The sequence below is a fragment of the Meriones unguiculatus genome, chromosome 7, assembly GCF_030254825.1.
Source record: "Meriones unguiculatus strain TT.TT164.6M chromosome 7, Bangor_MerUng_6.1, whole genome shotgun sequence".
In the NCBI taxonomy this organism is placed as follows: domain Eukaryota; kingdom Metazoa; phylum Chordata; class Mammalia; order Rodentia; family Muridae; genus Meriones; species Meriones unguiculatus.
This window is the reverse complement of record NC_083355.1, coordinates 60,208,176-60,234,576: the sequence shown is the minus strand read 5'-3', so window position 1 is coordinate 60,234,576 and position 26,401 is coordinate 60,208,176. Positions and strand designations below refer to the sequence as shown.

The following is a 26,401-nucleotide window of genomic DNA, read 5'->3' as shown; positions in this document are numbered from 1 at the left end:
AAACAGTGGAATAAACCACAACCATACGAATAATCAAGAGAGATCTGAGTAAAGGCAGGATGATGATTATTAACATGTCAGGTGCCCATGATGTGCTCGGTATTCCGAATATATCCTGTTATGTGACAGTCACAACCATAGCAGTAACATCACCTATTTTTTATGGATAGAGCCGAAATTCTGTAACTCATATGACATGTAGACAGGGCCTGTTATGTTCTTAATCTCATTCTTTTATATTTCTTTTCACACAGTTTATTATACACACACATAATCGAAGGGGGCAGAATAAAAAGATATGATCCATAGGTCAGGAATGGCGGCGCATCTCTGTAACCCCAGAGGGCCAGAGGCAAGAGAACTGCCAATTTGTAGCACAGACTAGCCTTGAACTCAAGATTAAAGGCATATGCCACTATGGCCAGCTTTAAAAAAGGATTAAAATTAACTCTAATTATAGACATTATCATTTCCATCAAATCAATAGTAACTGTATCAAAAAGGTAGTCTGAGAAGACAGTTGAACGGGTAAAGGTGCTTGTCTGGCAAGCCCAATGACCCAAGTTCAATCCCTGGAACCTGTGTAAAGGGGGAAAAAGAGAATAGACTTCATCCACAAAGTTGCCCTCTGATCTACATGAGTGCTGTGACACATATGCTATCTCTCTCCACATACATTTTGTTTGTTTGTTTTTTATTTTTTTTGAGACAGGGTTTCTCTGTCTAACAGCCTTGGCTGTCCTGGAACTCACTCTGTAGACCAGGCTGACCTCAAACTCACTAAGATTCACCTGCCTCTGCTTCTCACATGTTGGGACTAAAGGCATGCACCAATACCGCCTGGTTTACAATTTTTTTTTTAAATGAAAGGAAAAAGAAATCAAAGGAAAGTATGAAAGTATGTGCCTGTGACCCAAGTAGACACAGGAGGATCCAAAGTCCAAAACCAGCCTGAGCCATAAAGACATTCTCTCTGTGTGTTTTTTTTTAGGTACACACGCACATTTAATAACTACATACGTAAAGGAAAGTATGAAGGGTAAGTGGAGGTTAGATCTGGTCAAGAAAACACTGTATATATGTGTAAGATTTTCAAAAAGTAATTAAGAATTTCATTAAAGGCAAAAATGTAATTTGTGACTCTAAATAAGAAAACAAGTAGAAGTTGAAGATGTTTGCATTATTGTCATCACAGGAGACTTAGACTTCAAACCTCATAGCATGGCTTCTCCTAAAACCAACAGGATGGAAAGCAAACTACCAGGAAAGCAACTGCCTACTAGCATGCACAAAGCCCTGGGTTCAATCCTCAGCACCCCAAGGAAAGAAAGAAAAACAAAACAGAGAGAAGCCACGTGAGATCAAATGCTTTTCTGCTACAAATATACCATGCTTCAGCTTCTCTATAAGCGCTTCATTGTCATCCAGCTTCAACTCGTTGACTTTATCGATCAGTCCTTCAATGTCACCCATACCTACAAGACACCAAAGAGAAAGGGACAGCTAATAACATGCTCACCTTTACATCACACAAAACACAGATATACGTAATGTGTGGCTTGGTTGGTTAAGTATTCTTATTGCATTTTATGTAAAACAAACTAAAGCTAAGAAAAGTTTAATGGCAACAAAGACATAAACCAGGGACGACAGCCCAGAGCTATCCTCCTAATCCCGAGCTCTAACTATACCACTTTAAGACAATACAAAGATTTTATTATCATGACAAGTTCTAATACTACAACTACATATTTCTGTATTATGTGCTCAAACTCTTCAAAAAAACAAAAAAACCTCTGCATCTAATAAGGCATGTTTCTATGTAAACCACAGCAAATGAGGGGTTAGAAGGCTAGGGATGTAGCTCAGTAGCACATGCAAGGCCCTGGTTTTGATCCCCACCAGTTAAAGAAAAGTAAAATTGAGGTTAGAATGATAAGTCATAGAAGGAAATTACCTTCTTAAGCTAGTTAGTAAGCACAGGACTAAAGCCCTAACTTGTTCTAAGATCCACATTATCTCAGAGATTATTCTGTAATTCCACACTGTACTTACCAAGAAGTTTGCTGATGAAAGGTTGTGTTTTGAAAGGTTCAAAGTCATCTATATGTTCCCCTGTACCAATGAAAATAATTGGACTTTTTGTGGCAGCAACTCTACACAGAGGAGAAAGTAAAAAAATAACTTCAAAAAAGAAAACAAATATCCAGCAGATTTTTCAAAGATAATAAGCAAAATATATAAAATTCAAGTTTCTTTTTACTGCTTATATCTATACCAGACAGGCTCCAAAATTCTGTTTCTACTTAAATCTCTTTTATGGATCCTATAAGTTCCATTACTACATTAAAAAACAAAAACAAACAACAAACAAAAAAAAAAACAGAGTAAGAAACTCATAAATATATACACATACACATGATCCCAAGGTACAGAACAAGTGACTTAGAGGGCAGAGGGTTTCGCAATGTCACAACAGTGAAACTTCAACTGATACTCACGCACTGAGTGCACCGCCTCCTTTTGCATGGCCATCAAGTTTTGTCACTATTACTGAAGCTACATCTACTTTATCTTTAAAGGCCTTCGCCTGGGCCTCACAAGCCTGTCCAATGGATGCATCCATCACATAAACAATGTTATCAGGTTGCTAGAAAGTGTAAATAAAAAGACATGTTTTTACTGGTGTTACAAAAAAGGTCACCATGAGCATGAACAGAATGCTTACTATAAATATAATTTAATCAATAAAGTCTGACAGAGGGAGCACCATGATTTCAGTGGCACGTAGGTCTTGAGAGACAAATAAGGCGGCCAAGATATATAGAAGAAAATATGGTAGCCTGTCTGGAAATTAATTTGAGCTAAGGATTGAATAAAGAAGAAGTTGCAGGGAGGAGGTGGCACCTGCCTTAAATTCCTGCAGTCAGGAGAAAGAGACAGACAGATCTTTTAGTTTAGGCCTACAGATCCAGTTCTAAAACAGCCAAGGCTACAAAAAGAAAAAGGAAGGAAGAAGGCAAGAAGAGGAGAAGTTGGAAAATATTATGCAAAGACCTTTAAGAATGACAGAAAGGGGGCTGGAGAGATGGCTCAGAGGTTAAGAGCATTGGCTAATCTTCCAAAGGTCCTGAGTTCAACACCCAGCAACCACATGGTGGCTCACAATCATCTGTAAGGAGATCTGGTGCCCTCTTCTGGCATGCAGGCAGAACACTGTATACAGAATGAATAAATTAATCTTAAAAAAAAAAAAAGACACAAAGGAACAGTAAAAATAAATCAGAAAAAGTATGAGGCAGAAGAACGTATTGTGAAAACAGCATCAGTAACAGACTGAGGCTATTTCCCTTAGATGTGCTCACACTGGTCAAAGTAACAGTAGCACTGAAAAGTGCTAATTTGTACTAACTAGTAAAAAATCACTAACCAAAGAATTACTGACAACATCCCACGAGTTTCTAATGTATGCAACAGATGTTAAGCTGCTCCTTACTCTTACATTATTTCCATCAAAATTTTATTTTTGTTTTGTTTGTCAAGACAGGGTGTGATGGTTTGAATTAATTGGTCCCTGTAGCCTATATGAATGCGTAGTCATCAGGAAGTAGCACTACTTAGGATCAGGAGGTATGCAGTGCTAGAGGAAGCATGTCATGGGGGGGAAGGGCTTTGAGGTCTCAGAAGCCTAAACCAGGCCCCTATAGATCGGGATCTACTCCTCCAGCAGCACTTCTGCTTGTGTGCCACCATGCTCGCTACCGTGACAATGAACTAACCCTCTCAAAGTGTAAGCAAGACCCATTAAATTCTTTCCTTTAAAAAAGTTGCCTTGGTCATGTTTCTCTTCCACAGCAACAGAACAACGAACATACATGTAGTCTTGAATGGCCTAGAGCTAGGTAACATAGACAAGGCTAGCCTTGAACTCACAGAGATCCACCTATACTTCCCAAGTACTGGGATAAAAGGTAAGTGCTACTATGTCTAGCTCCATCTTTTAGGAGCGTTAAAGGAGACACTAAACGACAATGTTAATGCTTCATTTTGAAAAATCTTCAAAATTATTATTTCTACCAAATTTAAGTAACGAGAGAAAATCAATAAGGTTAAATCTTAATTTTTCATTATTATTTTTTCTATACTGAAGACTAAGAATGGTGACATTACATCCTTTTCACACAATGATAGGTCCCCAAACAGAAACAAATTACTTGGAAGCTGTCATATAAGCAAAGAATAATTTATATTCACTATAAACTCAATCAGGTTTCATAGTTACATTGACTGAAGCCCACTGAAACCTACTTACAACAGCATTAGAAACTTGAAGCATATAAGCAAAGAATAATTTATATTCACTATAAACTCAATCAGGTTTCATAGTTACATTGACTGAAGCCCATTGAAACCTACTTACAATAGCATTAGAAACTTGAAGCATTTCTTCAAACAAAGAGTCTTCTTGTTTGTGACGGCCACTCGTATCAACAATAATAATTTCAAAATTTTCATTTTTGAATTTCTCCACACCCTCAGAAGCAATGATGACAGGATCCATTTCTGTATAGCTATTTCACATAAACAAATAATTTAACAACACTACAATGGGAAAACAGTCAAATATTTACTTGGAAATTGTCAGTTTACTTTTAATCTATTCTGAAATTAGTTTCAATTTAAAAGAAGAAATTACTAACAAGTAAGAAATACAGAAGCCCATTTCTTATATTTATGGTTATGAGCCTAGCCTTAATGGCTGAGCCATCTCTCCAGCCCTAGAAGCCCATATCTTTGACATCATAAGGTACCACTAACTACACAAGTCTGATAACACTGCAGGTTTTTTCTGAATTGTTTCCTTAAACATTTTTTAATATTTTCTTTAAAAATGAAGTCATGTTATAAAGCATATTATACCTGCTCTTTCATTTAACAACCTGCTTTTTAATCATTTTATAAAGTTATTAAATGCTGCTGTGAAGTAAGACTTTTAGATTATACAGCATCTCGGCAGCTCATCAAATAACATCATCATTTACTACGAACACTGGCTGCTCTTCCTGAGGACCAGGGTTCCGATTCCAGCACCCACAGAGCTGGGCTCACAACTCCAGTTCTAAGGGATGCAATGCCTTCTTCTGTCCTCTAAGGGTACCCGTTAGGCACACACACTGTGCACAAATATATCCAGACAAAACACCCATACACACAGAAATAAACTAAAATGAAAATGACAGTTATTAGCATTTTATATATTATTTAATCAATCAATCAAGCAATCATTTTGAGATAATGTCTCAATATGTAGGCCCTGGCTAACCTGGTACCACTATGTAGCTCTGGGTAGTCTTGAACTTACGATAATCCCTTCCACAGCACCTTAAGTATTAAGATTATAGCCATACAACTAAAATTCATACATTTATAAGAAAACAGGATTAAATATTTTCATAGAAAGTGACATTAACTACATATATACAGATAGTAGGCATCATAAAAAATTACAGTATCATTTAAAATTCCCCTTTCTAATAAATGATACAATAAAGTATGCCACTGAATTCACTTTTTATTATATGCATCTACTTATTTACCTAATCTCCTATACATGTATGTGTGCAAGCATGAATAAACCTCGGTGCATCTGTAGATACTTATTTACCTAATCTCCTATGTGTGTATGTGTGCAAGCATGAATAAACCTCGGTGCATCTGTAGATACTTATTTACCTAATCTCCTATGTGTGTATGTGTGCAAGCATGAATAAACCTCGGTGCATCTGTAGATACTTATTTACCTAATCTCCTGTGTGTGTATGTGTGCAAGCATGAATAAACCTCGGTGCATCTGTAGATACTTATTTACCTAATCTCCTGTGTGTGTATGTGTGCAAGCATGAATAAACCTCGGTGCATCTGTAGCGTCGTGAGACAACTTGAAGGAGTAGGTTCTCTGTCCACCATCCAAGTCCTAGGTATTGAACTCAGGTTGCCAGTCTGGTGACAGTGCCTTTACCTGATGATCTGTCTCATCAGCCCCCACTGTATTCATGTATTTTAATGAGGGTTTTTCTGAAGGGAGGAGTTTGTTTTGTTTTTTGTTTTGTTTTGTTGGCCTTGTATAACCCAGACAAGTACTCTATCCATAAGCTATATGCCCAGTCTCATTTGATGAATTTTAATAAATTTATGCAATCCATATGACCATTACAGTAGGACTCCAGGTACAAAGCAGTTGTGCTGGCTAGTTTTCTGTCAACTTGACACAAGCTAGAGTGATTTAAAAGAAAGGAAGCTCAATTGAGAAAATGCCCGCATAAAGTCCAGTTGAGGTGATGCCATCTCTACGCTGGCGGTCCTTGGTTCCATAAGAGAGCAGGCTGGGCAAGCCATGTGGAGCCAGCCAGTAAGCAGCACCCTCCATGTCCTCTGCACCAGCTCCTGCCTCCCCAGGTTCCTTCCCTGCTTGAGCTCCTGTCCTGACTCCCTTCGGTGATGAACATGGAAGTGTACGCCAGGTAAGCCTTTCCTCCACAAGCTGCTTTCGGTCACGGTGCTTTGTTGCAGCAATAGTAACCCCAAGACAGATAGCAAATAGTTATTTTATCAAAAGTAACCTGTCTTCCTATAAACACATGGAACGGTAGATGATAATAAAATAGCACAAAAGTGCTAATTAGGCATGTTAATATATACTTATTTTTAGTACTTATTTGTGTGCATGTGCAAACATGCGTGCAGGCATACCCGCCCATATATGTGCCACAGTACACGTGTGTAGGTCAAGGGGTAACCCTCCAAAGTCAGTTCTTTCCTTTCACCATGTTTCTATGGGTCAAACTCAGGTTTTCAGGCTCCAACTACATATTTTTAAATAATAAAGATTTCGAGAATATATTCCCTAGGATGAATTAATGAGGAACGCTTCGGGTATCTAAAAAACCAAACTAAAGCAAAAAGGGAGCCATGTATGGTGGCACATACCTTGTGATCCCAGCACTCAGAAGACTGAGACTAAAGGATCACAAGCTACAGGGCAGCCTGGACTACTAGAGTTTCCAGGTCAGACTAGACGAAAAATGAGACTGAGTCTCAAACCAAAACTGACCTACCTTCCATAGAATGGAATTCTTGCTTTGGTAGCATTCTGTTTTAGCTGGTCAAAAGCTCCTAAGAGATAAAGAGTTAATGAAGCCTCAAATGTGACAATAAAAATTACAGAAAACAATTTTAAAATGTCAACACACTACCTGCTCTGAATGTATCTGCACATATCAAACAGGTCTTCCAACCTTTCCTCTGGTAATAATACGCTAACTGGGAAAGGAAGATTAAAAAAAAGTATCAGAAAACATAAATAATTTTATATATAACTTCTTTTGTTTACGATTATCTTAAGAGTGAAGTAAAATGTTCATAATTCTCTTAAGTGTAATATAAAATATTTTGACGCACAGCAAAATTTCCAGAATTTAAATTCTAATTGTCATTCAATGAGTGATAATATGGCAATAATCACTGTTAAAAATGTTCTAACATTTAGACTTAAACAATTCATACCATTCTTTAAAAATAACCATTATGCCTGTCCTTAAACTGTAACATGGCTTTCCTGTGGAAGAAAGAAAAAAAAAAATCTAGCAACTAAGTTGGGGAACACGATTATAGAAAAAGGGCCACATGGATACTTCTTTCTGAGTCAGTGCTTCTCTGTGTACCGTCTGCGTCACAGAGTTCACTCTGTAAACCATGGTGGCCTTGAATTCCAAGATCTGCCTACCTCTGCCTCCCAGGAGCTGGGATCAAAGGAGTGCGGCACCAGTGCCTGGCTGGAGAGATGGCTCAGCCCTGGCTGCTCTTCAGAGGACCTGGCAGCTCGAATGGCAGCTCACAGCTGTCTATAATTCCTGTGCCAGGGGATCTGAGACCCTCACACCTACATGCAGTCAAAACACCAATGTCTATAAAATAAAAACTAAACAAATTTAACAAAAGAAAAAAGAAAGAACAGCCATATAATGAATGAAAAATTAGCATAGGGATATGAAGATAAAAAGCTGTATCATACACACTGGGACCCTCAAAGGGAAATTTTGTGTCAAAACAGAAAGTAAAATGCCTTTGTTTTCTTCAATTAAAAGAAAAAAATCACTGTGTGCACAGAGAGCTCTCCCTACCCTATAACCCCTCTGGCTGGCCTGGAACTAACTAAAGGACAGGCTGGTCTCAACACAAAAAGGTCTATCTGCCTCTACTTCCACGACATCTGGTCATACTTACTCTTTAAGTAGAGGACTTGCTTTTTCTTTTTGAAACCAGAATAAACATGTTTTCATTGTTTTGTTGTTTTGGGTTTTTCAGATGGTCTCATAGCTAAGGCTGAGTCCACACTCTATGCAGCAGAGGCTGACCTTATATTCCCCCTCACAAGTGGCTGGGACTACAAGCAAGCACCGCCACACCTGCCTTAGCAGTCTAGCTACCTGACAGGTCACAGGAGACTATATGATTCTGCATTCTTTCCTACACAACTATTACAAACGCATAAAGCTACACCGAGTAACAAAACTGTGAAACAACGAACTATAGCTCGGCTTGAAAATAAACTTTGTTTGTACAAATGTACCTTCCGTATGGCTTTTTAAAGTGTACTTACCTTGGAACATGTTGTTGTTTTACCACTCCCTTGCAATCCAACAAACATGATCACATTCTGCTTTCCCTTAGTTGGTGTCCACGCTTTAACTCCAGGGTCTACAAGCTACACACCAAACATAAAAATATCTGACTAACATATGACATTCAAATTACAAGTGTCAAGTTAAAGATATTTTCAATTCATTGATGCCACCATATTTTTACGAATTCCCTTCATGCAGAGTGAAATTTAAGTTTTATAAAATATTGCAGGATTAGTATCATATTCAGGCCTTTCCTAACAAAAGATGGTTACCAAACTTGACAACCTGAGTTCAATCCCCAGGACCCAGAGTGGAGGAAAACAGCTAACTCCCTCAAGTTGTTAAGCATGAGACACACTTGCCAGACACACACACACACACACATACTCAAATGTAATTTAAAATTTTTCTCATAAAATATAAAAAGTTGAAGCTATTTAAAATATTTATTATTAAGGCTATATATTTTTATATTACTCAAACATTATTATTTCAGCATGTAATTTCTATGAGACATTTTGTTTCTTTTCTCAAATACCAAATCTTCCAATCCAGCTGGTGTAAAAAGTTTACTCTGTAAGTTGGCCTAGATACATTACAAGTGCTCAATGACTATGTATCTTTGGAGGCTTCCATATTGCTATGTACGTTCAATTTAACAAATGTTTATATGAAGCAAAATGATAAATGGCACATGAAGACACCTTCTAACTCAAATATTAAACTTTCCAATACCAAAAGACCTATAAAATCATTACCTAAAGAAAGGGAGAAAGTTATAATTTTACAATGGTGAGTGGGAAAGAGTCAGAGGAACAGTTCATAACGAACACAACCCTTTTTTTCTTTGGCTTTATTTCTGAGGCTCATGTTATCTAAGCTGGCCATGAACTCAGTATGTAGCTAAGGCAGCAAGTCTTGATTCCTTTCCTCCTATCTCTTGAAGGCCTAGAATTACAGGCATGTATTACCATGCTTGCTAAATATAAAGCATTCTAAAAGTATGTTCAAAAGCTTACTTCAATTTTGAGTCTATTTGGATCCTGCGCATGATAATAAACCCCATAATCAGAGGCTTATAACCTAAGTAAATTTATTACTTATTATTATGATGATGATGCTTACACAGATCTCATTCTGTAACCTAGGCTGGTTTGGAACTCACTGTATAGCCTAGGCAGCCCTAGAACTCCTGCTGCAGCTCCTGAGTGCTAGAATTACAGGGTAATGCCAAACCTGATATAAATAAACCTTTAATGGAACAGCTGTGTCAACTCACTGACTACCTCTGTATTTCAAAACCAGAGCTGAAGAGTTGCAAGAGAGAACATGTGGTTCAGGATATCTAAAACCCTTCTGAGGAACCTGCCACACCCATCTTAGACAAGACCATCAAGGTATTATTCATGAGTTATTACAGATGGGTTTCAGGGAAAGACTGGCAAAGAGAAGAAGAAAACAAATAAAAACACACTTTCTTGTCCCTTTTCCAAGCATGTGTATAACTTTGGAAAAACTTCAAAAATGGGCAAAAAAGCTGTCTTAAAACAAGTCCACTTCCCTTCCTGTTATATCTCTTCAACATATAGGCTGCCCTATATTCACCTCCATTCTATATACCTCCTGGCATAATAACTCAGCTATTTTTACTGAACATTTTATAATTCTATCTTTTTTTTCTTCCTATACTCTGGAACATTTCCAACCTTTTGGTATGAGAAATCCTTTATAAACACACTCATATGTAATGCATATTTGAAGCCATATAAACCTTTAGCCTAATGTACTGAAACTATGACACTACCCTGTATTTAGCATAGGTACTATCGTAATGCATAATTTAAAAACCTAAAACAGCATTTAAAAGAATTAAAAAACTTAAATCACTTAAAATCTGGTTTACTAAGTTATGTAAATCTTACATTATTACTCATTTCATTAATCATTAAAAATCTTTACTTAAAGTCAGTACTAATTTCATCAGAAAAATAACACCAGGATTCTATAAAACTCATGTTAAAGATGTAACTTTTACTTTTTTGTGTGTGTGGTATTAAGAGATTCAAACAAGGTTCCCCAACATATATTTTCACATAAAATTTTATCTTTAATTTTCTTACTAGCTATAACATTGTCAGTTAAAGTAAAGTGACAGATTAACTTTATTTGGAAAAAGTTTCTGCCAAATTAAATCCAGGTCAAAATAATCAGATTATATGCTTATTGCTCATTATATAAAACAGTATTCTACACAAGCAGCATCAACTTCAGCTTGCAACTGAAGCCACAGGTGTGCTTTCCTAAGACGATTATGAAACTTGAGAGTATAGCACGGACAGAACTCTACCTACACTTCCCATTTCACCCACAGAACTTAAAAAGACAAACGCATAGTCAACAGTCAACAGTCACAATTTAGTACAATCTAGTATTGTCAATTGGTCAAGGCTGTCCTTAAGCTGGCATGTTAAGTGTTTGTTTGGTAAAGTCTATAGTCACTAATATAGTTTAGTTACTGTTACTGTCTTTCTGGGGTTTTTTGGGGGGGGGGAAGAGAGGTTGTTTTGTTTTGAGACAGGGTTCTCTGTGTGGCCTTGGCTGTCCTGGACTTGATTTGTAGACCAGGCTGGCCACAGCAATCCTCCTGCCTCCGCCGTCCCCCTCCCCCAGCACTGGGGTTACAGGCGTGTGCACTACACCCTGCTTGTCTTTTTCTTTTTGAGACACCATCTCATTCTGTAGCTTGGCTGGCCTTATACTCATACATCTGCCCCTGCCTTCCTGTTTCAAAGTGTAAGATGAAGAGAAGATAGGTGTAAAAATAGAAATCTGAATGATCCTGAATAAGGTACAAAGACTGGAGGTAAACATGGAGAAAGGTCCCTGCACTCAAAAGATCTAGGGAGGAAGCAATGGGATTGAGGGCTTGTGCCACCAAAGTCAGCTGGTGTTGATTCATGATAGAAAGCTGTGTAAATACCAGCGTAGGAGAAAAGGTAAAGAGGGGGAACTGGAGATATAGCTCACAGAGCACATGCTTAACACAGGTGAGGTCCTAGCTTCAATCCCCAGTAGGACACACCGGAGTGAATAATGTTTTAATATTACTATGACAGCAGTTTTAAGTTTGCTTAGTATCGTATCATTGCTCTGGACTGCAAGCTTTTCTGAGATAAGGACCCGTGCTACCCTCGCTATCCACAGTACTTGGCACACTGCCTACAATAAAGCAGCTACTCAACAAGTGCTCCAGAGCTGATGATAAGTCTTACAAAAGACCCAAAATCAGTTTCCAGCACCCACATCAGACAGCTGACAACCACTTGTGACTCTAGCTCCAGGGAAATCCAAAGTCTTTGCCATCCTCAGGCACCAGAAATCACACATACATATTCACAGAGAGAGACACAGGCATACACACAAATATATTTTTTCAAACAATGTATTTATTTTTTGTTATTCCTTGTTTCTGTAACTCATTTTATATATGTTTTGCCTGCGTGTATATGTGTACCCTGTGGTGCCTGTGGTGATCAGAAGGCATCAGATCCCCTGGGACTGGAGTTACAGATGGTTGAGATCACTACGTGGATGGTAGGGATGGAACACGGGCCTCTGCAAGAGCAGCAAGTGTTCCTGACTGCTCCACCATCTCTACAGGCCGACACACAAATAAAAAATAGCCCACTTTCAGAAAAGTTGATAGCCCTTCACTTCATTTATCTATGTATTTATTTTAACACTTTATTTTCTGTGTGTGTCTGCCTGTGCTCATGTCCCATGACACACACGTGAAAAGGAGTCAGGGAACAACTACAGGAGTCAGGAGCCTCCTTCCACCACATAGGCTCCAGGATTGAATTCAGGTCGTCAGTCTCAGCAGCAGATGCCTTTACCAGAGAAGCATCTTGCCAGCTCAAATTTATCAATACTAACAAATTGTCCATAAAATATATTAGAAGGGACTCAGAAGCACTGAGTTGTTGGAATCATAATCAAAATACAATTTTACCTTTACAAGTTCTTTGAATACAGCATGCTGAATCATTTTTCTTTTGTTCAGACCAGATGCCATCTCTTCAAGATCAATTGCAGACCTTCACAATGGTGACAATTCAGGTAAGAAAGAGAAAAGTCAATTAAGCTAATCTGAAAGTACTTCTATCCCACAGAAAGTAAGAGTATCCAATTATTCATATTAAGTAACATTCATATAATTGTTATATACTTATAAGCTTATACCACAAATAATTATACCATCGAATACTACAATGCAAGACTGGTTAATTTTTCAAGGCTTTTAGTTCAATGCATAAACACTAATTTCTCTGGCTATAACTAAAAAATATTTATTTTTCTTGCAGTTTATAAATTCCATACACAGAGAATGACACTGACTTTCTAGTTCTAAATGCTTAAATGCTAGTATTTCTATATCTTCTCCTAGACTATGGATGCAAAAAGAAGGAATACCAGGTTGGAATTCAGGAAGTTATTAGAGATGCCTGATAGTTCTAGATGCCCTGTCCATATCCTCTCCTAATGGACATAGCAGCAGGCTACACGCAGGACTTCTTTAAACTCGGACAGAGAAACCAAAATGGAGAACTAAAGAAAAGACGACTCCAGTCATGAAGAAGGTGTACTCACATAATCTTACCAGAATTCATTACGAAACAGTTAAAAAGCTTTTTATGTTAGAATCGGATCACATTTAACATAATAAATGACTGAACACACCCAAATAAGATAGAAGATAAAGAAGACAGAAGAAAATCTACAATGAAATAAAGGCATCCATGGTTTATTCACTGAACCATAATTATGGAAATCTATAGTCCTAGCTTTTCTGCCCCCATCTTCTTTTAGCCAAGGATGACTTAAGGCTCACTGTAGAGCTAAGGCTGGCCTTGACCTCACTTTGGCACTTCTTTTGCCTCAGCCTCCCACGCGCCTCGTTCCACAGGCAGTTTTCAGACACAAGTTCAATATTGTTCTAATGCTAGATAGGACTATTGCATAATAAAGCAAACTTTCCTAGTCACACCTTAAACCCAGCAAACCAAACTTAGTTTGTCTTGTTTACACCATTAATTCAACTTACTTAACATTTTCTCTTAGTTGCTTCACTAGTTTAATATTAACATCTGCTTCCAATAATGCTGTACATACTTCTTTTAGCATAGCATTTAATACCTGAAAACAGATAAAATTGAAATATGCTCAGTGTTTTACTTCAGCAACATAAAAACAATGGTTGATCAGCTTTCATGTACTACAGTACCACACTACTGGAGGTGAGAGAAGATATTATTAAATATGCAGTCATTCTGTCAAAATAAGGCATGGCATTTAGTTTACACAGGCATTAATAAACAAGTATTAGTCATCCCTAAGTACATATGGCACACTAGGCAAAATGTTAATCTTTTATATAAAAAATGCTATAAGAAAACTAGAGGAGAAAAAAAAACAAAAACAAGCACATGTCTACCATGAAGCCTTACATAACAGCAAGCTACATTTCCAGATTCAAGTATTCAAAAGCTACACTGTGCTGTTTTGGGCTTGTTTTGCCTGTATTTTTGTTTGTTTGTTTTTTTAACTAAAGGTAAGCTTTGGGGATGTGTTTTTCCCTGAAGATCTGACTAGGAAGGTGAAATAACGGAAGGAGCGGCGGCTCAGTGGGTAATTGCATTTGCTGCTCTTTCAGGTCCTGGGTTTGAGTCCTAGCACTTGGGCAGCTCACAACCCCCTATATGTTGAGCTCCAGAGACCTGTCCTCTGGGCGCCAGCACTGTTGCTCACATAACCTCTCACACATACACATACTTAAAAATTTATTTAATTTAGTTTAAAAAAGGCAAAATGACACAGCAGCTGATTTTTCAGTAAAAGCCCTCGTTCCTATTACAGCGCACTCGCAGTATTAAACCAGTCTAGATGTGCACTGTCCAGCTCTCCAGCCCAGTACCGCACACCACATCCTCCTACCTCCTCATTGATAATGGTGGCATTGCTCAAAGAGCGTAATGCTGACGTTATTTTTCTTCCAAGATCTGCCAGAACCATCTTGAAGGTTTTAAGATGTACTTATGAGAACTCTAGAAAGGAAAAGAAAATATTAATTGAAAACCACTTCTCACTAACTCCTAGCTGAAGAAAACTATTTGAATTCAAATTAAAGTACTCCAGCATTTGAACACTGTAATCTCAGCTTCTAGCAGCTGAACCCGCAATTTCAATACACTCATGTCCAGAAGATCAATTTGATCATGACACCTTCCATTTAAATATCTAAGTAGAGAATCTTAAACATAAGTCACCAGATTTAAAGTGTTAAATAAATGAAAATATGATCTTAAATTTGTTAATTTGTTCTCTTTTGGCACATGCTCATGAACATGGGTAACTGAATGATGCTTCATGTCCACTTGTAAATAAAGATAAGTGAACTCTTCAGAAATGGTACTTAACTCCCACATTACATAACTCTGTGCTATTTTGATTCTGACTCTTAAGCAACAAAAAAAAAAGAAAGAAAGAAAGAAAAGAAAACTTACCTTAATTCATAAATCACTTAACTGTTCTAGCACAAAACAAATCATATGACTGTCACCCACTGCATAAATAACATTACTACAAGGCTGGGCATGGTGCATTCACCTTTAATTCCAGCAGTTGGGGATTCAGAAGAACATAGATCATCACTATGAGGTTGAGGCCAGTCCAATCTACACTGAGAGTTCCAGGCCAGTAAAGGCTACACAGTGAGACTCTGTTTCAAACACACACACACACTCACACACACACACACACACACAAAAAAAAACACATTACTTCATTTTATTCTAACAACCAATTGCTCTTCCCATTCTAAAATGATTTCGCGATTTTTTAGCTCTGAAATAACAGAAACATCAAAAATCCTTTCCTTAAGCCACGCATGGGAGTACACTTCTGTATAAGAAGGAAAGCCAGAGCTGGAGGCCAGCCTGAGTTACATGAGACAGTCTAAACAAAAACCAAAAAGGTATAGCTTTATAAAAGTATAGAGATGTACTGTTACATGTAAGGATGGAAGAATTCAGACGGTAAATAAATATGATTAGTACTGCCTGTCCTCAACATGTTTTATTTACTAGCTGGTAAGGCAAGGTACATGAAAGAACAGCAAAACAAATACCAAAACAGAATCCCTCTTGCCTAACTACAGAAAGAACATCAGCTCCTGTGTCTCTGCTCTTAGACGGCGGTCCTGTTGGCCTTTGGACTGCAGCGAAAGCATTGGCCTACCCAACCTGTCAATAAGCCCTGACAAACTTCAGGCTAGTCAGCTTCCATAACTAAGCCAACTTGTACAATAAATACCCACCTCCCTACACACAGACTCCAAATAATAATGATAATAATAATAATAATAAAGAAATTGTTTTTTTCTTTGGAGAACCCTAACAAATGATTAGTGAAGCAATCCTAACAATAAGGAGTCATGGTCAACTGTCGATTTCTATGAAAGTCATGGAATAAAAAATGAAATTAGGCTAAGCTAAACTGGCTTTATCAAAATTTGGTTCTGAAGTAACAGGTAGATTTTTAGGTAAGTGAAAAAGAAGGCAAAATGGAATTTGAGAAGTGTGAAATGGAGTAAGTAAAAATGCAGACATGGAAATAAAACCTTTGAAAACCATATTTAAGAAATAGCAACAGTCTAATATAAACAGTATTGGCCAAAAGTTAAATCCTCAAAAACATTATTCTGGCAGCCCTTTTGAGATTATCTAGACTTGATCTCATTTTGCAGAGTATACAAAATACTAAAAATAAGAAAAACAGAAGGGCATAGTGGCACATGTCTTTAATCGCAGCACTTGGGAGGCAGAGGCTCTGTGATTTCAAGGCCAGACTGCTCTACACTGAGTTCCAGGACAACCAGGGGACCTGAGATCAATTCTTAGCACCCTCCTAAAGCAGCTCATGACTGCCAAGCTAGTTCCAAGGGAGTCAGACCCCGTCTTATGACCCTTCCCCACAGGTACTCACACAAATAGCTAGTCTTTTTTTTTTAAATACGGCTCAGTAGGTAGGAGGACTGACTGGTCTTCCAGAGAACCAAGGTTCCATTCCCAGCACCAAGTTGGCAGCTCACAACACAGCTCACAAATGCCCATAGCTCCAGTTCTAGGGAATCTGGTTCCCTCTTCTGGTATCTTCTGGCACCGGGCTTGCATGCAGTACACAGGCATACACGTAGGGGGGAAAAAACCATAAACATAAAAAATAAAATTTAAAAATTAAAAAGGAAAACAGCGAGAAAATAGCAAAGGTATTTGCCACAGGGAGACTTAAAGACACTGAGCTTAAAGGAGTTAAAAGACGTAGGAAGGGAAAATGGAAAATGACCTTTAGGGTCTTACAGAAAAGAGCTATCTCAGACTGCATAATTAAATATTACTAAAGCAAAATTTAGTAATTTAGAAGTTAAAAATAATAATTCTTTCCAGGTGTGATGATGCACCTTTGCCCAGCACTTGGGAAAAGAGAAAGGATATCTATGTGAGTTCCAGGCCAGCCTGTTCTACATAGTGAGTTCTGGGCCAGCTAGGTCTACAGAGTGAAACACTCTCTAAATTTTAAAAGTAATTAATTAAAAAAAATAGCCAGACATGGTGGCACAAACCTTCAATCCAGCACACAGGAGACAGAGCTCTGTGAATTGGAGGTCAGCCTGGGTGACATACTGAGACCCTCCAAAACATATTTAAAAATTTAAATTATTGCTGACATGATGAAAATGTGAAAAGTTTGCTTACCTTAGGCAAAGGTTGTTTTGTTTTAAACAGTTACATGGTTGCTTAACCTCAAAGAGCAACTACTTTGTGCAAAAGATTTAAGATTTCTTATCCCATATCCAGTATGCCAAACCAATGAAGTAATTACTTTTCATGAAGAAATGGAATGTTTCCATTCATCTTTTATCACGGTTACCATGAGTGGCACAGTTCTATCCATGACACCACAATGAACATGTTACGATGACATCATAAACAGATGATTTTTTCATTTTTAAAGTTATACCAGTTAATTCTTAAAAATGAATCTAGGGGGCAGGAGAGATGGCTCACTGGATTAAGAGCACTTGTTCTTCTGAAGGATCGGGTTTGATTCCCAGCACTCACATGGTGGTGCACAGCCACGCGTAACTCCAGTTCCAGGGAATCCATATCCTCTTCCAACCTCTCAAAGGCACCAGGCACAAAAGCGGTGCACTACATGCATGCAAGCAAAACACTCAATTACTCAGAAATTAAAATAAATAAAAATGTTTTCTTACTGACTCTAGCTGGGCATGGATGGTGGTACACAACCTTAATCTCTGCTTGGAAGGCAGAGGTAGTTGGATGTTAGTTCAAGGCCAGCTTGATCTACATAGCCAATTCTAGGACAGGCAGGACTACATTTAAAAAAGGAAGAAAAAAGTCCAATTTCCCATACTGTGACTCTTTTGTTTGTTTGTTTGTTTCGGAAACAATCTTTCTACTGGGATTAAAGGCATATACCACTACACCCAGCCTGTTTGGCTCTTTTTAAACTTTATAAAAAAAGGGGGCTGGAGAGATGGCTCAGCGGTTAAGAGCACTGTCTGCTCTTCCAAAGGACCTGGGTTCAATTCCCAGCACCCACATAGCAGCTCACAACTGTCTGTAATGCCAATTCTAACGGATCTGACACCTTCACACTAATGCACATAAAATAAAATTAAATAAATTATTTTAAAAAAAAACTTAAAAAAAAATTATGGGAATTGCACTGTCTGCTCTTCCGGAGGGCCTGAGTTCAATTCCCAGCACCCACGTGGTGGTGGCTCACAACCATCTATACTGGGATGTGGTGGCCTCTTCTGGCATGTATGTGACCTGCAGGTAGAGCATTCATATATGTATAAAATAAATCAATAAATCTTTAAAAAAAAAAAACTGTGCTATCTGTGGGATCCTTCCCAGGATGAGTGAGTCAGATGATTATGGGATAGTCTCAAAGAACTTTCTTTTATAATTTATTTAATTTTATTTTATATGCATCAGTATGAAAGTGTCAGATCCCTTGAATTGGAGTTACAGACAGTTGTGAGCTGCCATGTGGGTGCTGGGAATTGAACCTCAGTCCTTTGGAAGAGCAAACAGTGCTCTTAACCACTGAGCCATCTCTCCAGCCCCCCTCAAAGAACTTCTGAATAGAAGAGTTTGGGAACATCTGTCATAAATAAAAGTGAGAAAGTTAAAAAGAATTTACAGTACATGTTATGTCTGGCTGACCTCGAACTTGTTAAGTCACCAAGGATGACCTTAAACTTCTGATTTGCCTCCCTCTACCTCCCAAGAACAAAGATTACATGGTGCTGGAAACTGGACCTCAAGCTACTACCTGAACAACATGCTCAGCTCACCTCAGTTCTTTAGCAGCACACTTTAAAAAGTCTTCTTATAAAAATCGAGACTTCAGAAGAATCATGAATTCCAGGACAGCCTAGGCTACTAGCAAGTTCTAAGCCAACTGCATGCAGTGAACCACTACCTCAAAAATAAAATTATATATATAAATATATATTAAAAAAAAAAAGAAGGCAAGTATTTTGGTGCAGCCTTTAATCCTAGCATTTTGAAGGCAGAGGCTCTCATATCTCAGAGTTCGAGGACAGCCAGTGCTATGTAGAGAGATGATGTCTCAAAAAAAACCAAAGGGGGCAAAAAAAAAAAAAAAAAAAAAAAAAAGGAAAGAAGGAAGGCAGCCACTATATGCCCCAGAAATCCAATTACAACATAATTATCTAAGAGAAAGCAAGATATACATCAAAACAGAAACAAAACATGGTCAGTCATAACATAATTACTCAAAAGAGATAAAAACAGAAACAACCCAAATATCTGCCAACTGGTGAAGAGCTAAGGAAAATGTGGTGGAGCCACATCCTGGGCTATTAACAGACGATAAAAAGAAACGAAGAACAGAACGTGCTGCAGGTTTTGCCTCCATGTACGTATGTATACTGAGTGCATACCTGGAAGTTTTGTTTTGTTTTTGTTTTTCAAGATAGGGTTCCATTGTGTAGCCCTGGCTGTCCTAGCGCTCACTCAGTAGACCAGGCTGGCCTCAAACTCACAGAGATCCGCCAGTCCCTGCCTCCCTGCTGGGATTACAGGTGTGTGCCACCTGTGGTGGTTTGAACAGGTATAACTCCCAAAGACTCATGTGTGTATGAATGCTTGACCCATAGAGAGTGGCACCATTAAGAGGAGTGGCCTTGTTAGAGGAAGTGTCTCACTGTGGGGGCGGGCTTTGAGGTCATGTATGCTCAAGCCAAAAGTCTCCCGTGCTGCCTACAGATCAAGATGTACAACTCTCAGCTCCTTCTCCAGCACCATGTCTACCTGCATGCCACCATGCTTCCAGCCATGATGATAATGGACTAAGTGTCTAAAAATGTTCTCTTTTATAAGAGTTGCCATGGTCATGGTGTCTCTTCACAGCAATAGAATCTCAACACCACCACTGCTTGGCATGTGCATTATTTTTTACAACAAGAAGAAAATTATTTTCCATTGTGCTTCTTTGTGAAATACAGAAGCTATACTAAGAGCATTATTATACTAATAGCATTATTAGAATATAAACTAGGAGTTCATCTAGGTGTCATTTGTACCCATTTATCCATTCCTTAAATACCTACTACGTGCTCCATGAATTGTGCCAGTGTAAAAAAAATGTTTTCATTCCTAATCAATAAATTGGCATTAGATTAATATACATAAAGCTCTCTTGTTAATTTCATGCCACCATACATTCCTCTTTTTGGTTTTTGACACAGAATCTCACTAGATAGTAATGGCTAGCCTGGAACTCACTATCTAGACCAGGACGGCCCGGACATGGAACAATGCTTATGCCTCTACTTCTGAGTGCAGGTGTGTGCCACCACACCTAACTAAAATGACTGTTTCTCTGGTTTGTTTTTTATTTTTCAAAGTTTAAAATCTTAACATTAAAACTAACACTGTAAGCAGGCATGGTGGTGCATGCTTTTAATCACAGCACAGAGGAAGGCTGACCTGTGTAAATTCAAGGCCAACCAGGGCTACATAATGAGACCACCTCAAAAACAAGAAACAGCCAGCACCGGTGGTGCACGCCTCTAGTCCCAGGCACTCAGTAGGCAGAGGCAAGCATATCTCTGTGATGTGGAGGCCAGGCTGGTCTAAACAGTGAGTTCCAGGACAGCCAGGGCTACACAGAGAGAGCCGTCTCAAAACAAAACAACACAGCAACACTTCATAGTTGTGTGTATACGTACATATGACTGCGGTTGCATGGGTGTGTGCAACCGGGTAGAAGGTCCAACAACTGTCATTCCTCAGGAGCTGCCCACTTGTTTTCTGAGAGTGGGTCTCTCTTACTGACACTGGCCAAGCACAATAAGCTGGCTGGAAGTCCCAAGGTTCCACCTGTTTTCACATCCCAAGTGTTAAGATTACATGCATTTGCAACCACTGGCTATTTAATTTGGGTTCCTGGGGTGAAATTCAGGCCATTGTGCATATAAGGCACTTTAGTGACTAAGCTACCTACATGGTTCCTTTAGACAATTTCAACAAATCAAAATCTTCTGGCTGGACATAAAGATAAATAGAAAATCTCAATCATTCTTGATTATTGGCTATATTTTTACCAAGAGTTTTCAAATCCAAGAAAATGGTTTAGACTCAAGTCTTTACTTTACCAACTAAACTACCTCTCCAGACTTCACCCCTAGTCTAATGAAAAAAAGGTAGAGAAAATTTCAGTTAGGCGAGGCATGGTAATGTACACCTGAGGCAGAGGCTCATGAGTTTGAGGTCAACCTGGGCCAGAGAACAAGGCTTAGTTTAAAAGAGAAGGGCATTCCTCCCTTGCAACCCTTTCCCTCTTTGGAAGTTTTCCTCTTTTTCTTAATAAATCCATGTCTGCCCTAAAAACACAATTTTAAAGACTAATTGAAGTGCCTGGGAAATAGATCAAGTCCTAAGAACATTTGCTGTGCAAGCGTGAGGATCTGAGTTTGACCTCCCAGCCTCCACTGTGAAGATGTGCATGCATGTGCCCTAGCACTGAGGGTAGGTTCAGGAGGCTCACTGGCCAACCAGCTAGACAAAAGAGCGGGCTTTAGGTTTAGTTAAGAGACCCGGTCTCCAATCACATGTTCTCTCACATCTAAGGCTCAGTGCTCCAAATCTTCAGATGAGTACATAGCCTCAAATGACTGCGAATCAGGAAAGTGAAAAGGGACCATTGCTGGGAAGCAACAGAGAAGGATATGGCAAGGTATAAGTGATTTGATGGGGGCGGAAGGAGAACAGAACAGGGCTCTAATGGAGAAGTTGAGAGGGAGATAAATACAGAGGAAGAGCAGGAGGGTAAAATAACAATAAGGGTGCTTCAAAAGAAATCAAAAGGAATCCTACTATAATGATCTACTTATAAAGCAATCATAAGGAATCATACTATGAACGATCTACCTAAAAAGCAAAACAAAACAAGGAAACAAAAGCTGTAACACAATTTTATAGTTTAAATGAAATTTTCTTATCAGGGCTAACAACGTTCCCTCCATGAACCATCTAGTAAAAACTCCAAAACAAGCCACGAGAACCTTCTTTTGAGCTGTTTGTCAGGTTGTCAAAGAGCCTCCCTACGACATTGTAGGCTACTGTTAACCCTGGTTGCTTTCTCCCACCACCAGAGGTGGAAGGCAAGGCCCTATTCATGCACAGACCATGTACTTCAGACATAGGCCAGAAGCCTTGGAACTGAACAGATAGTCTTCTCTCTGAGGACTAGCTTTCTTGGTACCAGAAGGTACCATGCAAGCAAGCTTCAAAAGGCAGGAAGCAACCAAGCGTCCTACCCAGTTATGAGGACTATAAACCACAACAATTGGCATGGCACAATAACCCTAAGGGTGAAATAATGGCACAATACCCTGGCAATAACCAACAACTCTTCAGGTGGCCTCAATAATTTTAACCAAGGAACTACAGGAGAAAAAGTCTTCCTCCTGGGAGCACAAAAACTGGTTGTCTAATACCAAACAGGCAGCCCTGAAAACCTATACACAAGTAACATAGAGACTAAGCAGGGTATATGTGTATATTTAGAAATATATGCATAAGTATGTATATAGCAGCAATTAAAGATGGAAAAGAAGTCATGAATTTGAAAGTAATTAGTGGTATATAGGAGGGTTTGTTGGGATGAAAGGGAAGTGGGAAATGATATAATTATAATTTCAAAAAATAAATTAAAAAAGATTTGCCAGACATGGTGGCATATGCCTTTAATCCAGCACTCAAGGAGGCAGAGGTAGGTGGATCACTGTGATTTCAAGGTCAGCCTGGTCTACAAAGTGAGTCCAGGACAGCCAGGGCTGCATAGAGAAACCCTCTCTTGAAATAGAAAACAAAACGAAAAAAGAAATTTACAATAAAAAGAAGAAGAAGAAGAAAAACAACAACAACAACAACAACAACAACAAACCCTGCCTCAAGGCAGAGAGGGATAAAAAAACACATCCAACTTTCTCCTCTGGTCTCTTCCTCAGACCTGCACACTTATGCACACAGTCAAACACACACATATGCACAAACATATACCTTCCTCCCTTCCCACCATGCCCAATACGCAATAAGAATAGCAACTAAAATAGCAAGAGGGTGGGCTATAGCAGCGTCTTTAACGTCAGCACTCAGAAGACACTATTCAGGGCCTCTGTGACACGAGGCATGGTCTACACAGCAAGTTCCAGGCCAGGGAGGGAGAGAGAAAAAGAGGAAGGGAGGAAGGAAAAAATAAATAAAACCTACAAGCAATACTTTCTTAAGCTACTCTTTGGCTGTCAGGACAATTATTAAAAGATTCTTTACACAAAATATCGCCAAGAGGAAAAATAAAAACACACAAAAAAAAAATTCTCAGAAATAGTTGTTTTTGAAACTGAAAAAAGCATTGAGGAGGAAATGAAAAGGCAGAGAAAAGGGCCCAAGCTCAAGCAGTGTTACACTAGTTACATTTATACAATGTTATCAGCTCAAAATTAAATCCTCAGTCAAAACCCCTAAGGATAATTAACACTAAGGGAAAAAAAATAAAATGTTTTAGAGAAGTCTTACCTAAACTTTTGATCAGAAAACCAAAAAAAAAAAAAAAAAAAAAAGCCATCATAGACCCAGGTGTACACCCAGGTCAAATAATTACTGAACTCAGCAGCAACCCTCAAATTAAAAACTCTGTCCTCAACTTTTAAAATCTCTTAGGCAGAGGACTATTATAAGTACTTTTTTACCTGGGAAGTTGAGGCAGAGGATTTGAGACCATGGATTCAAGGTCAACCTAGGCGACATAGTAAGAACCTGTCTTAAAGAGAAAAACAAAACTGTATGTGTACACATACAGATATATACCCAAATATATAGAATATAATAAAACCTCTTTAGATACAACAACAAATGATCAAATGGTGAAAAAAATCCAAGAGTTAGAAGTCTACAAATACTGTTCATAATTCAAAAGTTCAGAGGAAATGTGCTCCCAAACAACAACAACAATACACATGAGAGCCAGGCATGGCTGTAATCCCATCAGAGGCAGGTGGATCTCTGTGAGTTCAAGGCCAGCCTGCTCTACAAAGCAAGTACAGAGAAGCCAAGGCTACAAAACCATGTCTCAAAAAACAAAAACAAACAAACAAAAACACATGAGGTGGAGTCTACAGGACCAAATGGCCAAATGGTTGTAAAAAGAAAAAGAACAAGGCTAACTTATTGAAATGACTCCAGTCTGAATAGCCTGATGGCTAATGAAGTCATTAACCAATGAATGGAAAGCTAATTTGAAAGTTGGAAAAATCAGTACAGAAAAAAAAATCAAGAGTCTTAGTTTCTTGTAATAGTTTTCAACTTAAGTAGAATGTCTAGATGAATGTTCCTTTTATTACACTACTTTGCTGTGTATTTAGAGGTGCGGGATTGATAACGAAGCCCAGGCTCACTTCCAATTCCTGTGCTCAAGTAATTTCCTACCCAGCCCACAAAGTAGCTACGCACATGAGGCTTAGACTTTTTAAAAACTGAACATACTCATGACACACTCAACAAGTAAGGGTCAAAACTCAAAACTGACACTGCTTCTATACATTTCTATGTACATCCTACATGTCCTAGCGGAAAATGGGAGCTGGAGGTAGTGCATTTACTTTGGACCTATGGAGTCTGCAGAAAGCACAGAACTTTCAAAACGAAGGCTAGAGAAAAATACATGGAAATGGCGGGCATACAGGAATGATGTATGGGAGCAACCCGTGTGGGTGAGAACTCTAAAGGCGAATCTATGGAAGATCACGTATTCTAGCAATCAGGGGCAAATCAACAAAGACTAATAATATCCCAAGAGACTCGTTTTTAACTCCTCTTTGCCTACAAAGGTACATAGAAAAAAGCCTATCTCTAAAAGAAAGAAAAGCCACCATTCCAGTAGCAGGCCCAGATAGTTACAGTACTCCTTGTGTAACAGTCTTTATTAAATCAGAAAATACTAATCTGTCATATCAAAAAGTTGAGGTAAAGAGGTTTGAAGGAACTTTCTCCTTCCTCTTTCACATCATTACCGCTATGCTATAGGTACTTACTGAACATATTACCTATGCTTAGTAAGTACCATCCTCATAAGCCCATGAGGAAATTGAGGCTAGATTTTAACAGCAAATAACTCAGACAAATCTCTTAAGGCGCACATTAACTTTCATCACTGCCCCATACCTCTTTATGGCTAACTAGAGTCTCTCATTATTCGTCAAACTACAATATATATTTATGGACCTTTTTCTCCTTTGTGCTGCTAGCATCTCCGTGTTGGGGCTTTTGTCCTTTATTACTTACGCCTACAAGCTCAAAAAGAAAAAAAAAAAAAAAAAGCAAGTCCCGGAAACATTTTGTTCTATCAACAAGTGAAGACTAACAGGAAAGCTGATATAAAAAAAAAAAAAAACAAAAAAAACAAAACTGTTTAAATGCATGCTCAGAAGTGTCAACTTGTAAAAAGAAGGTCGTCAGTAAAAGTTCTTATTTGTTATACTACATACAGAAAGAACAATCTTTTAGTTAGGCACTAAAAGACAGGAAAACTAAATCTGGTCCACATCAAAAAGCTTCGGGCAAGTACCTCACCTAAATTCTTGTTCAGGAAAGCCTTCAGTAAGTCAAGCTACACATGCTTACTTATCTGAAGACAAATCAGAAGGGACCAGCGCATCCTTTAGTAATACTCGCGATAGAGGACAAGGGATAGAGGTGCACCTCAGCCTCGGGCTGGCCCCGCTACCTTCTCAGCAGCGCCGAGCGAGGAGAACCCCACACTCACCGCAAAAGGCACCACTAAAGCCGCGGCCCCACCGGGCCGGCGAGTCCTTGGCGAGGCCCCACGCCGAGAAGGAAACCCAGGAACACCGGAAGAAGAAGGACAGGGACGACCCCGCGGCCCAACCTGCCAGCTACATAAACTGGGGGCTCAGCGCCCAGCACCGTGAAGCCAACTCCCACCAGCTGGAACACCGACGACTGCCACCAAACCTTCCGCCCAATGAGGAGACGTCATCACTCAGCGTAGTCCGGCCCTGCGTGAAGAAACGTGCT

The 26,401-nt window shown here is 38.8% G+C and overlaps 1 protein-coding gene across 2 annotated transcripts in view; it reads right to left on the bottom strand.

Annotated features, from left to right (window-relative positions):
- LOC110559683 (signal recognition particle subunit SRP54) overlaps nucleotides 1–26,391 on the bottom strand; it is a 66,585-nt gene extending 40,194 nt beyond the window's left edge. The window contains exons 1-11 of one of the 2 annotated variants that reach the window (XM_060387507.1): nucleotides 26,130–26,391; nucleotides 14,679–14,788; nucleotides 13,789–13,880; nucleotides 12,697–12,781; nucleotides 8,660–8,764; nucleotides 7,254–7,320; nucleotides 7,116–7,173; nucleotides 4,421–4,571; nucleotides 2,502–2,650; nucleotides 2,056–2,156; nucleotides 1,389–1,475 (exon numbers count right to left, since the gene is read on the bottom strand). In XM_060387507.1, coding sequence (XP_060243490.1) covers nucleotides 1,389–1,475; nucleotides 2,056–2,156; nucleotides 2,502–2,650; nucleotides 4,421–4,571; nucleotides 7,116–7,173; nucleotides 7,254–7,320; nucleotides 8,660–8,764; nucleotides 12,697–12,781; nucleotides 13,789–13,880; nucleotides 14,679–14,756 — 973 coding nt within the window. In that variant the 5' untranslated portion in view covers nucleotides 14,757–14,788; nucleotides 26,130–26,391. The remainder of the gene's footprint in view (nucleotides 1–1,388; nucleotides 1,476–2,055; nucleotides 2,157–2,501; nucleotides 2,651–4,420; nucleotides 4,572–7,115; nucleotides 7,174–7,253; nucleotides 7,321–8,659; nucleotides 8,765–12,696; nucleotides 12,782–13,788; nucleotides 13,881–14,678; nucleotides 14,789–26,129) is intronic. The other variant, XM_021655236.2, reaches the window with a different exon arrangement.
- Nucleotides 26,392–26,401: the final 10 nt, after the last annotated feature.